This window comes from Quercus suber, unplaced genomic scaffold (genome assembly GCF_002906115.3).
Source record: "Quercus suber isolate HL8 unplaced genomic scaffold, Cork oak 2.0 scaffold_967, whole genome shotgun sequence".
Taxonomy (NCBI): Eukaryota; Viridiplantae; Streptophyta; class Magnoliopsida; order Fagales; family Fagaceae; genus Quercus; species Quercus suber.
In genome coordinates this window covers 6,455-20,163 of record NW_027070387.1, presented here as the reverse complement: position 1 = coordinate 20,163, position 13,709 = coordinate 6,455, and the positions used below count along the sequence as shown (strand labels likewise).

At 32.4% G+C, this 13,709-nt stretch overlaps 2 protein-coding genes across 2 annotated transcripts; both read right to left on the bottom strand.

The window, feature by feature from the left end:
• Positions 1-570: 570 nt before the first annotated feature.
• LOC111996451 (probable nucleoredoxin 1) lies at positions 571-3,715 on the bottom strand. The gene is made up of 4 exons (XM_024028432.2): positions 3,520-3,715; positions 2,034-2,513; positions 1,447-1,920; positions 571-1,299 (listed from the first exon to the last, which is right to left on the bottom strand). Exons 1-4 carry the CDS (start codon positions 3,613-3,615, stop codon positions 826-828), a joined length of 1,524 nt encoding a protein of 507 aa, XP_023884200.2. The 5' UTR covers positions 3,616-3,715; the 3' UTR covers positions 571-825.
• A 6,294-nt stretch (positions 3,716-10,009) lies between these two features.
• LOC111996468 (probable nucleoredoxin 1) lies at positions 10,010-12,175 on the bottom strand (the record flags this gene model as incomplete). The annotated part of the gene is given in 3 exon segments (XM_065768585.1): positions 10,010-10,904; positions 11,124-11,603; positions 11,696-12,175. Coding segments are annotated over 3 exon segments (1,623 nt in total), but the record flags the coding sequence as incomplete, so codon positions are not given.
• Positions 12,176-13,709: the final 1,534 nt, after the last annotated feature.

The following is a 13,709-nucleotide window of genomic DNA, read 5'->3' as shown; positions in this document are numbered from 1 at the left end:
TTTTGACTTTTTACATTTCACAATTTTAATTTTGATCACTTATGTTTGATTTTGTTTTTATATTCAATTTGTTAGTAATCTTACCATCAAATACGCTTTATCTTTAACTATTTTATAGAATACTGTCTCTAAAATGTTATAGAATGCAAGAATTTAATAATTATAGGCAGAAAAAAAATATATGTACAACTAAATTACAACAGAATTATCTAAAAAAAAAAAATTACTAACAAAAATGGATGACAGGGCTAATATAAAATCAAAATCAAAGATAACAAGATAAAATAAAAATTGTGAAAGGAAAAAGGCCAAAATAAATAAATAAAAAAACCTCAAATTTTAACCACTAAAAGTGTACTAATAATATAAATTTACATAAATTGTTCTAAAACACCCTTAATATCTTCCACCAATCCAATTGTTTTATGTTGCAACTTCCTCCTCAGCTTTATGTTCCCCAAATATTAGAGGTTCAATGTAACAAATGAATCATATAGTGACGGTAAGAAATACAGAGTCTAATTCTTTGAGGGATATTTATCTCAGGAAACAAAACTTCAAGGTTCAAAGTCACAAAAACTTAAGACCAGTGGTTTATATTTATCACATAGAAGTGATAGAACAAGAACACTAACATTGCAGCTTCAGTCTTATCACACCATACTTATACAATAGTACTTTGAAGTCATGACGCTCATATTTCACTTAGCGACACTTAATTACACACAAGACACACTAACAGAGAACAAAAATTTACAATAACGTAGTACCTAAGTAATCACCAACAGTATGTAACCCGTACGCATATTTTATCATTGAATGCTCTCAAGCTTTACGACAGTGACCTCCATCGCAAGCAGATCCCTCCTTTGCTTTCTTCTCATCTTCCTTTGCCACTTCCTCAGCCTTTTCCGCCAATCGCTTCAGATGGTCTTCGGTGAATGGATAAGCATCTGCACCATGAGCTGTTATGAGTTGCCGGGCTTCCTTAGTGACTGTCCTGCCATTGGGGCCGATAGCTACAGCTGCAGGAATGCCTTGAATTTTGAACTTGCGTGCCAAAAATGACTTCCTCTTATCACCAAATGGGAGGGCTAACCAAGGCATGCCTGCAAAGAATTCATCGAACGAGGATTGATCACGGTCACTTGAGATGAATATGATTTCAAATGCGTTGTCCTTTTCTTTGATCTCATTGTATGCTTTTACAAGCTTAGGCAGGAATGTGCGACATGGGGGGCACCAGTGAGCTGAAAAATAGAGCAGAATGTTCTTTCCAACTAGTTCAGACACCAGGACCTAACCAGATACATAATTCAAAATTAATTTATGACAATTCACTTATTGGTACTATTCAAATATCAATGTTCATCAAACTTCTAGGATTTGAATTTCAATTGATAGCAACAAGGATTAAATTTTTTTACCAATCAACAAGAATGGTACCTTGGAACCACTTTTGTCTATCACAAAATCACTTTCCTCAGAAACTAAAATTGTTTCTAGCGTCTGTGCTTCAAGTCTAGCCTTCTCAATCTCAGCAAGCTCAGCAAGCTTCTCTGGAGTAAAAGGGTAAGCTTCAATACCATGCTCCTCAATGAGTTCAGCCACATTTGGGTTTAATGTCTTCCCATCTGGCCCAATTACAACTACAGTAGGAAGAGTTTCAAGGTCAAAGTAACGAGCAAGCTTTTCGCAGCACTTGTCCTTAAATGGCACTGCCAACCACGGCATTGTATTGAACCCTTCTTTGAAATCATTTTCTTCATCGTCCAGAGATATCAACACAATCTCAAAACTTTCTCCTCTCTCCTTGAGTTTCTTATAAACCTCCACAAGTTTTGGAGTAAAATCAAGGCATGGCCTTTTTATTGAAAAATACAAGCCAACTGTTTTGCCTTCAAGCTCAGGTATAGGAACCTGCCAACAAATAACATTAACAACTAGTAATTAACTAATTATGTCATTCACATATTTAGAAGAACAGGACCGGACCAGAGCAGAGCTATCAGTGTACTTAGCCAAAAGTATACCTCATTTCCATCATTGGAAACTAAATGACTGCGGGAGCCATGAACCAAAATAGTACTCAAAGACTGGTTCTTCTTGGCATTCTCTTCTTCCTCTTTCAAGAAATTGATTCTTTCTGTAGTAAATGGATAACCATCCACTCCGTATTCCCCAATGATTCTGACCCCTTGATTAGTCACAACCTTCCCAGTGGCATCAAGAAAGATAAGGTTAGGGATGCCCCTCACTTTGAACAATTCCTTGAGGCGTTTCCGGGTCTCTGAATCTGAAAATGGAATAGCAAGCCAAGGCATCCTGGCCAAGTAGCCATTGAATGACTCATCATTCCTATCAGAAGAGATGAAGACCACTTCAAGGTCACCTTTAGGCAAGAGCTCTTCATAAACTTCCACCAAGTTTGGAGTGAAATGGCAACATGGACCGCACCATGAGCCAGAGAAATACAACCCCACTGTCTTTCCTATCAAATTACTGATTTTAACCTATGAAAAAACATAAAAGATAATTATGATTCTTCTCTTTTCTCCCCCCAAAATTGGTAAGTTAAAGGAGTCATGCACGCAATGATAAATTACTACGTATCCTTAGAAGTTTAAATGGATAAGAAATGATAAATATAAATATTTAACATTTTAACACATAGAAGATCTTAAATCCAAGCCCTTTTCAATGGTCAATATATGATTAACAAAAGCAAAATTCATTTTGATCTAGCTCAGCATATATAAGATCAAAGTCAAATCTTCTTGCAAATCTTAAAATTTCAGATAATTAATTGAAGTAGGTACTTGCATAAATATTTAATGGACTAGGTTTCTTATAGACAATATGAGCTGACTAAATATCTAGTTAGAAACAACAAGTCTACAAACACACAACCAATATGTCAAATTGTGATTGATACATAATATAATAGTATAAGTGGTGAAATCCATGTGAAAGTAACGTAGTTCCCATCATAAGTTGACAGCTTAATTAGGGTGAGAAATTGGGTGTCCTTAAAATTGTTAATTTTGAAAAGACCATCCCTAAAAAAAAGGTTAAAAATTAGGATTCTATTTCTCTAGTTATGTGTTTTATTTCAAGAAAAAATAAAATGATGATCCTATATTAATGGAATAATGGTCTAATTTTAAAATATCTTTCCCTTTTAATTTATTTCCCATGTTCTTTCTAACAATCACCTAAAAACGTTTCAAATTTATAAAATACGTAATAATAATAAAAAAAAATCTTCAAAGAACTAAATGATCAAAAGATAAAAATAAATCATGATGCAGCGAAAGCAAAAGATAAAGTTCTGTCATATTTTTTAAAAACATTATTTTGCTGTTTCTAGAAAATATTATACTTTACACTAAAAACGGACCATAATTCTATCATATTTAAAAAAGAAAAAAAAAAAAAAACAAGAAACAAGACAAATATCATTTTGTTGTTTCACACAGGAAATACTGTGTTGTTACTACTACTTATAGTAAATAATACCTGATCGCCGTTGTTGCGGACTAGATAGTCCCTCTCCTCGGACGAGAGAAGCGAAATTAGATCATGAGAAACGTTGTCACCGTCGCCGTTTGCCATGTCTTTGTGTTTTTCTGTGCTCACTCACTCTCTTTATGTCTGCAACTATAGTCTGTGCCTTTGTTTCTCTGCACTTCTGGTTACAATTTTACTCGTGAGTCACAAGGGTTGAAAAATACATTCTTATTCGCTAAGTCTTGTGACGTCAAGATGTTGATGTGGTATATTGTGATCGGTGCACATGTGGAATTAATGGCCAGTTCTGTGTGCACATTGGTTGTCGTGGTAATAGCAAATTTTATGTGTACTAAGCATTGCTAATATATATATATATAGATGAGTTCAAGAATCATTGAATTTAAGTAAATCTAACGATTAAAAAAGACACTTATTAATATTAATATTCTGATTATGATTTCATTAATTATCTCTTATTTATTGTATTTCATACTTATCTTTAAACCTAAAAGAAACACAAACTAAGCTACTATTCAGATAATGCTATCATAAAAATATAAAAAAAATAAAAAAAAAGAAAAAAGAAAAAAAAGATGGATTTAATTTTTAATTGATTAAGCTACTTGATATAGTTTATTTTACGGATTTCGTTAAAAACTTCCCAAATTGAAGACTACTCCTTTTATATATATATATATATATATATATATATTATATCATATTATCATCGTGAATTTTTTTTTTTTTTAAATGTATTTCATATTATCATCTTCCTCTAAGACTGATGAAAGCTACTCAACAATGAAAATCCAGAGTAAAAGAAACTGATATCAATAGAAAATGGTGAAAAATAGAGAGAAATATGTGTTCAAAACTGACCTGTACTACGTCTACTTCTTAATTGTTATAATATGTTGCCTGATAGATAGAAGCATCTTGGTGAATATGGCACTTTAGTGAAGGATAGGACGATTGACAAATAACAAATATTATTTCCATTTTATTCTGTGGACACAAAATTTCCCAACAGTTTATGGGTCCTTTTGGTTAAGCATTTTAAGAGCTTAAAAGTGAGTTTTTAAAATTTAAACCCCGTTTCACAACAGCAATTTCTTAAAACTCTTTTACAAATGTTTATTTTAAACTCAAAATATTGTTTGATAACAGCTTATTAAAATGTATCTTATATGTAATAGTAATAAGTAAAAAGATGATGTTTGTGATTAAGATAAGAATCAGTAAAAACTTATCAATTTAATCATTGCGAAAATTGTTATGAACTTTTTTTTTTGTTCAATTTTTTATATCACTAATATTACTCTCCCTAATCATGAGAACTAAGGGTGAGCACCATATTCCAATTCCAGGCTGAGCACCATATTTCTATTATAGCTCCTCCTGAATATGTCTGGTTAATCATTCCAATTCTAGGCTGAGCATCATATTTACAATTACAATTCCACTTGAATATTAAAGTTATTACAAATTTTATTATATTGAGTTTATAAACTGATATGTCATTAATTATAAAAAAAATTATTTAATTATTTATTACCAAATTATTATGTAAACTTTATAAAAAAAAATTTGTAATAACTTTAGCATTTTTACTTTTTTTTTTTTAAATTTTTTATATAAAGGTTAGTTAATTCAATAGATAGAGTTATTATTATTATTTTATTTGACAATTCATTTTCTTTTGGAAAATAACACTTCGGATAAAGACGAAGACTTTGGTTTTTTAGTCCCATGTCTACGCAAAGGGACAGGTACTCGATTTTCGAAAAAGACAAATAAAGGGTGGTGCTCTGCGATTTAGGTTAGTGGACCTTCAGTGCTTAATTTTATAATAGGCCACCAGCCAGCCCATTAGTCCTATATACCTCATAGTCTAATAATACTCTAGGCGGCCTTTGGCAATTTCAAGGGGTTGCTCTTAAAAATTTATCGTATAAGCATTTTTAGTAGTTTTTTATTTTATTTATTTTTGTACTTTTTAAACAGTATATAGTGATATTTATTTTTTATTTACTTAATTTTTCAAATACATCTTTTCAACCGATTCTTTATCATTTCTCTATCTTATTTAAATATTATTTTTTTATTTATTTATTATTTTTTTTTTATCGATTACACATCTTTTAACAATTTTTTATTCAATAACTGATTATTATATTAGCTAAAAACGTTTGAAGTGTGAACATGAAACGCTACAGTATTCTTTACTTGTAGAGAAGTACTGTAGTAATTTAAAAAAAAAAATGGAGATGGAAAAGCTGTTGGAGTAGGTTTTTGGGGCGTTTTCTCTCTAAAATTAGTTTTAAAAAAGCCAGTGGAGATGCTCTAATAATTTTTTGTTTGGGATGGTGTACTGTATATATTTGAGATGTTAAAACATTGCTTTGTATCATCCTTACATATAACTCATCTTGAACATCACAAAATTTTGGTATACATGTTAAAAGCATTTTTTTTAAAAATATTTATTTAATTTAAAGGTGTTGGCGACATAGTCGATAACTCCTCGCAAAGGTGGCTCTTCAGTTGAATGTTGAGAAGGGTATTAATAAAAGTATGATTGTGTGTATAAGCTTCTATTTATTAATTGGAAAATGGATTATTAAAACTTTCCTAAAATGGATTATTAATGAGTGCCCTAAGGGCACTCATTAGCATGACCCTTATTAATTTACAAAAATCTGATGTGGTGCACTGATGTTGAAGGGTATAAATACGAGCTTTTACACTAAGTCTTTATTAAATTTCATTTCATATATTGTTTGTTTAATCGGATGTAGAATGTGCGACTCTTGACAACATAGAAAATTGGATGAATTTGTTTTCCCTTTTTTTTTTTTTTTTTTTTGGTTCCAAGATTCTTTGTAAGATTAAAAAGATAATAAATAAAAAAACCTTTAAAGCCAATGACTTTTAAATATTGCTACACAAGGAGAGGGTTTCATGAAATGGTCTCATGAGATCACCCTCTTTCAACTAAAAAACGATCATCTCAATTTGAACTTCATTGGTTTTATGATTTAGATTTATTATTATAAATATAAAGATGTACAAATTGCCATCTAATTTTCCTCACAGCATGTAAAACCTACACGTGGAACTTACATACGTTGTAAGAGAAAGGTTTCATGAGTTTGTTTCATAGCATGTTATGGATTTTGTTTAGTTAATTCTTAAATAGGCCAAGGATTACCATTTTAAACTTCCATCATAGATAAAGGCTCATACTTTGTAGCATATTTTACCCTATGTTTGGAGGGTAATACGTAAATACTCCGGTAACAATACTCCCTCTTCTCACATGAGGGGTGGGCTCCACAAGTCAAAGACTATCTAATAATTTTTTATGTTTGGATGGAATGAGTAAAGAAAGAGGAGAAGAGAGAAGAATAGAAAATGACTAGAATGTACAAAACTATACTTCGAACCACTTTTCCCGTAACTCTCCTCTCCCTCTTAGCAACTCAAAAACTCTATTTTTTTCCTTATTATTCTCCCCCTCTCAAATAATCCCCCTTTTGGCACTAGCCAAGGTTTAAAATATGTAGTAATAATCAATCAATCATTGAGATATATATATATATATATTGTAAGAGCCAGGGCCCCAGGCCCAATGGACCTTGGGACTCGAAAAATAGCCCAATACATCACCCTACCCTCATTGGTGACTTGCGACCTCGATCCAGACACCTCTGGGTCCATTTTAGGCCCTAGAACTGAAACAAGGCCACGATAGTATGGATACCTCGATCACACCCCTCCCAATCACCTTTAGCCTGGTCAAGAGCGAGTTTTCTTGGACGACACCCCTATACTCGGCTGCCCGATAGTGGCTTTGAGAACATCGCTGTCGAGCTAGCTTCTAGAGGTAGGAATCAGTTCCAATGCCACTAGCACCTCACCCACATAAAAACCCACCTAAAGGCAATAGAATTGGACCTTTATTCACACTAATAGAAAGAAATAATCATAACACCTCCACTTATCTTGACCTATAAATATGAGAAGAGGATAAGGAATTGGGGGTTGACAATTCTGGGAAGAATACTAAGAGAAGAGAGCAAACGCTTAGAGAGCAAAGGAGCGATCCTGTGAGGGAGAAAGTGAGGCTTAAGGAAATAGAATTGTATTTAGGGTCTGCCGAGCATAGGACCACCCATAGTAGGAAACACAAAAGCCCACAAAACAAATAGATTGTGAGCCCAAGTAAAGGTTAAGCCCAATAGCCATATATTTTGGGTACACACACACACACACACACACACACACACATATATATATAAACAAAAATCTCATGTGAGAGAGTATGAGTTTCTACAATGTGGCACTCTATTTGAAAAGAAAATTGAAATAACCTTTAAAGCCACAAGATAAGAATAAAAAAATAGAAACTTTTTGGTTTCTTTGGTTTAGTGATTCAAGATTTTTCCTATTAAAAAATAAGGATTCTTTATAAGACTCTTTGTTTTCTTTGGTTCAATGTTTCAAGCTAAAAACCTCTTACACTTCCGCTCCTTTATATATACATTCTCACAACCCTTCATATCATCTCATCTCAAATATATCCCAACCAAGAATGATGTCATATATCTTTCACCTTTCAATAACACCTATCTAGCTCCAACTTCATTGTCTCATCTTATCTTAACCCGTATGAGTTGACTATAACCAAGGAAGAAGGCCTACATTTTTTTTTTTTTTTTATATATACATTCCGCTTCTTTATATATACATTCTCATAACCCTTCATGCCATCCCATCTCAAATATACCCCAACCAAGAATGATGTCATATATCTTTCACCTTTCAATGACACCTATCTAGCTCCAACTTCATTGTCTCATCTTATCTTATCCCATATGAGTTGGCTATAACCAAGGAAGAAGGCTTGCTTTTTTTTTTTTATTGAGTGATGACTTTGCCTTATTGTTTTGATGTTGAGGTGTAGGTTCTATAAATGATGTGATTGGCTTTAGGTCTTTAGATGTTTGGCGTGGAAAAGCAATAGTTGTATTTTGTTTTGGAGAAAAAGAGAAATTTAAAGAAATATTCTAATTAATATTGATGAGCTTAGTTCTTTTTTTATTATTATGTTTTAGAACTCATAATTTTTAGTTTTCTTTGTAATTTTTTACAACTATTTAGTGCAATATCGATATGAGCTATGGCAATAAAAGTTAAAGTCAATGATGATTTAAAAGTGTTTATCATGTTATTTTTTTTATTTTTTATTTTACTTTATGTGGAAGCCTAGCTAAAGGAAATTAAATCTTTATAACTGGAAATGTTTTTAACAATTTTTTCTTTATTTTATCACATTCTCAATATATCGTTACTAACAAATGATTTCCTTTCATTGAGATAATGAAATGGGTGTTTGAGATTTGTGGGTCGGTATTTGGTTGTGAATATTGAGTAGTTGATGAAGTGTTTGGGAGATTGCTTGTGTTAAGTTTTAGACCCCCTAGAAAACACAATATGTTTAACGTAATTTATTAGCCAAGTAGTTACTTAGATTAATTATTCAGGTCTAGGTTAAACATTCATCATATATAATATACATAGAGAAAAACTAAATAACACAAAATGTGATAACTCAGGAAAACCAACGAAATAACTCGATTCAAGGACTAGCAATATGGATTTGATTTCCAGTAGGTGCTTAATAGAGTTAGAAAATACAAAACCTTACAAATCTTACAAAAGTAACTCTCAAGACTTGAAAAACATATATTAGGGTTTTTCTTATATACCTAGTAGTATTGAACTCAAACCCTAAACGTTTTATAGGTTGTTAAGCCTTATTTAAAATTCTACAAATTCGCAGTTCAATCGATTGAAGGCTTCTCTCGATCGGTAAGCTTGACAGATTTTGAATTCTAATTTCTGCAGTTTGTATGTTCTTGAATCTTAACTTGTATCAACTTAAACAATGTCTAAAACACTTCAAAGACCCTAAGATCTAACCCTAAACAAGTTTTTGTTCTCAGTTTGCCAACGTATAACATATTTAGAACCTAAACATCTATGACTAAATATTTAGAACCAAACAACTTGAATTTTTGAAATTTTAGGATATGAAAATATTTTATACTTTGAATTTAAATTTATAAATTTCAAAATTATTTAATCATTTAAAAAAAATAAAGCCTACATGTAATATAATATATTAGTTTCCTAGAAATGTCAAGAAAATCTTGACTGTTCCAACCTCATAAATTTAGGTCTCATAAATTTAGATTAATAGAGCAATTTCACTTACTATTTGGAAAACAATTCTATAAGATATTTTATTTTTATTATATAAAATATGATTTAAAAAAATTTATTTTCATAGCATTTAACAATATTGTAGTAAAAAATAAATATTATACAACAACATGAGTACTATAAATAAGTCTTAAAAAACATAAAAATTATTTCAAATAAATTTGCAAAGCATCCAAAAAGGCGGGCTGGAAATTATCTAGTCCAATAATAATAAGAGAAACCCCTTCTCAAATTACGCAACTCACTAAAACCATTAGCACTTGCATCAGTATGCATAATAACTTATAGGCTGGCACCACATTCAACATGAAAGGTCATTATTACCACAACAGCACACATAAAAACTAAAGACTTAAGACTTACATCACAATTCACAAACGACTCAGGAAAAGGAAAGGACACAAATGATCAAATGATCTCGAATTTAAGAAACGGTATCATTAAACTTTGAAGCAGGTTTCTCCATCGCAGTTCCATCCTTCGTGGGGATTTTCTCCCCCCTTGGAATCATCATTGGCTCCTTTGTCTTCTTTCAAGGCACACTTTGGATGAAGATCAAAGTCACACTTATCACAGTAATATGACCAGACTTGTCCCTTCTCATCACACCCATCACATATATAACCCCTACGACGAGCAAGCACAAGCTCATGCTCCTCATGGAGTTTGAGTTTCAACTTCTCAGGCCACCCCTTTGCCAACTCCTCAATTTGTGCCTCAATCTCCTTCAACCGCTCATCAGTAAAAGGATAAGCATCAGCCCCATGAGTCATTATAATATCTCGAGCTTCTTTTGTCACAGTCTTGCCACTTGGTCCAATGGCTACAAGCAGGGGAATGCCACGGACCTTGAAAGTACGGCTCAAGGATGCCTTCCTAGGATCACCAAAGGGAAGCGCTAGCCATGGCATTCCTGAAAAGAATTCATCAAAAGAGGCTTGGTCCCTGTCACTAGAGATGAAAATCACTTCAAAGGCATCATCCTTTGCCTTGATCTTGTGGTATGCATCCATAAGTTTTGGTAGAAAGGAGCGACATGGAGGGCACCAATGTGCTGAGAAGTAAAGTAGGATGTTCTTTCCCACTAAATCTGTTACTGGAATCTGGAAAGGTAAACAAGTGATCAAATTCATTTTAACAGGATGCAAACTTCTCTACATAGCACATAGAATACCGCATATAAACCAAGAACTAAATACAAATATTTCCACCATTAGTGGGAGGAACGAATTCATTCATCATCACAACAGTTGGACCAAATTATCTGACATAATCCATAAGCTATTATAAAAGTTTGCAGCATTGAATAAATCTTAGGTTACCTTGACTCCATCTTTTCCAATCACAAAATCTTGATCTCCTGAAACCAAAATTGACTCCAGGGTTTGAGCTTCCCGTTTTGCCTTCTCCACCTCAGCAAGCTCTGTGAACCTTTCTGGTGTGAACGGGTATGCCAGAACCCCATGTTCGTCAATTGCTTCAGCAACATTGGATTGAAGAGTCTTCCCATCTGGCCCTATAATAACCAAAGTGGGGAGGGCTGCGAGCTCAAAGTACCGAGCCAGCTTCTGACAGCTCTTGTCCTTGACAGGTAGTGCAAACCAATGCAAGCTTTTGAAGCCTTGATTGAATGATTCCTCATCCTCTTCAAGTGGTATCAACACAATCTCAAAGTTCTCTCCCTTCGCTTTCAATTTTTCATAAACGTCATCAAGTTTTGGAGTAAAATCATCACAAGCCTTGTACGAGAACAATGAGAAATAAAGACCCACTGTCTTTCCTTCAAGTTCAGAGACAGGCACCTTGTACATCAAGAATAAATACAGATTAGGGGAGAGGAATACTATATTTCATGTTAATGAACAAAATAACGAGCAACATCATGAAAATTTACCTTCTTTCCATCAGATGAAATGACAAAGTCACGTGAGCGGGATACCAAGATAGATCTCAAGGACTGATTCTTCCTGGCTGCTTCCTCTTGATCTTTCAAATCTTTGATCTTTTGTTGTGTGAAGGGGTATGCTTCAATTCCATACTCCCGAATGATCTCAACTCCATTGTCACTCACAACTTTCCCCTCTTCATCAAGGATTACACAGTGGGGTATGCCTCTAACCTTAAACAATTCATCCAAGCGATCACGTGTCTCTGAATCTGAAAATGGGATTGCAAGCCATGGCATCTTGGAGAAGTACCCTTTGAAGGACTCCTCATCTTCATCACCCGAGACAAAAATGACCTCAAAATCACCTTTTGAAGAGAGTTCATTGTACACCTCAATTAAAATTGGGGTGAATCGGCGACAGGGGCCACACCATGATGCTGAAAAATACAATGCCAACTTCTTCCCCTTCAAGGTCTCAATTTTAACCTGCAAAATTCACAATTCAAGAAATGATTCCCTCTTAACTCGATCCGTAATATTCATACTGGTACAGTACTTAACTACGGTCGATGGAACGCTTCATACAATCAAAAAGGCAAGTTTAAATGATATTTAAATTAATTTTAACAAATTAATCATTCTAACACCATACATCCAGCCACTTACACTCCATTGAGTTCATCATTGGTTTTGATAAATAAGCTAACAACTCTTCTTATTAATCTCCCCCACCCCCCTCCCCAGTTTACCTATTGGCAATTAAAAAGCTTCATCATTTGTTAAATTTGCTTGCCATAGAAACTTATCGAACTTTTAATAGGTTTTTTTCAGACATCATTGTTTTATAAAGTTATTTATCAATGGGACCAGAGGCATACAGTAACTACTAAACTGAAAAATGTGATGTGGACGACATATACCAAATAAATAAAAACGCCACAATTTTTTCTGAAAACTGACACTTGTTAGCTGAATAGCTTTACTAATGGAAAAATTTTCACCTAAATACAATCTTAATTTTATTGAGCAGAATTAGTTTATCCAAAATATTCAAATTACTTGCAATTAAAAAGGACAAAAAAAAAAAAAAAAAAAAAAACCTTAGTAAGTATTATAAAATACAGGGGTCTACTNCAGCCCAAGGTGGTTGTTCCTTGTTCAAAAAAACTTTATTAAAAAATTAAAAAGTGACTAACTTTTTAAATGATTTTTTCAATTATATATATATATATATATATATGAATCTGAAACATTTTGAAACGATATACCAAAATAGGTTGATATAAAATATTTTGTTCCATTGAATAAACCAAAACAAGTTCTTAAACGGAATTAATAACATTAGTTTGGTTAATTTTGAAGTTATATAATTTTGAAATTATCATTTAAAACTGAAAAGAAAACACTAATTTATCGTATTATCGCGCATGCTTCGTACACACGGACATAGTTGTCAATATCGTACGATACGCAATACGTATCGTATCGTGTGTAAAAAGTTCCGTATCATATTGGCATATCATAGGTGCTCATGAATCGTACGATACAGTGTGTGTATCGTATAAATCGTATAGTATCATAAAATCGTACGTATCATACAATACATAAACAAATGTTTTAAAATGAGATATTTTGTTAAAATTTGTACTTTTATTTAAATTTAACAAGTTGTTAGACTTGTTTTAAATAAAAAATTATTAGGTTACTTAATTTAACCTAACAAAATAACATATTCTTAAGTTTTTTTCCTCTCTTTCTTCTACAAAATTTGGATTACACAGTACATATATATGCTTCATTTTAATATTTATAAATTTATTTTCTATACTATGAATAAGATATTAATTGAAAATATAATTATTATTTTTTCATTATTTTATAAGTCCAAGAAACTAGAATGCCATGAAGAATTTTTTTTAAAATTATTAAAATAAAAAGAACAAGAAGAGATGGTAAATGTTAGTGACGATGAAGAAAATTTTAATAAAGAAATAAATTTGCAAAATGATAAACATAATAA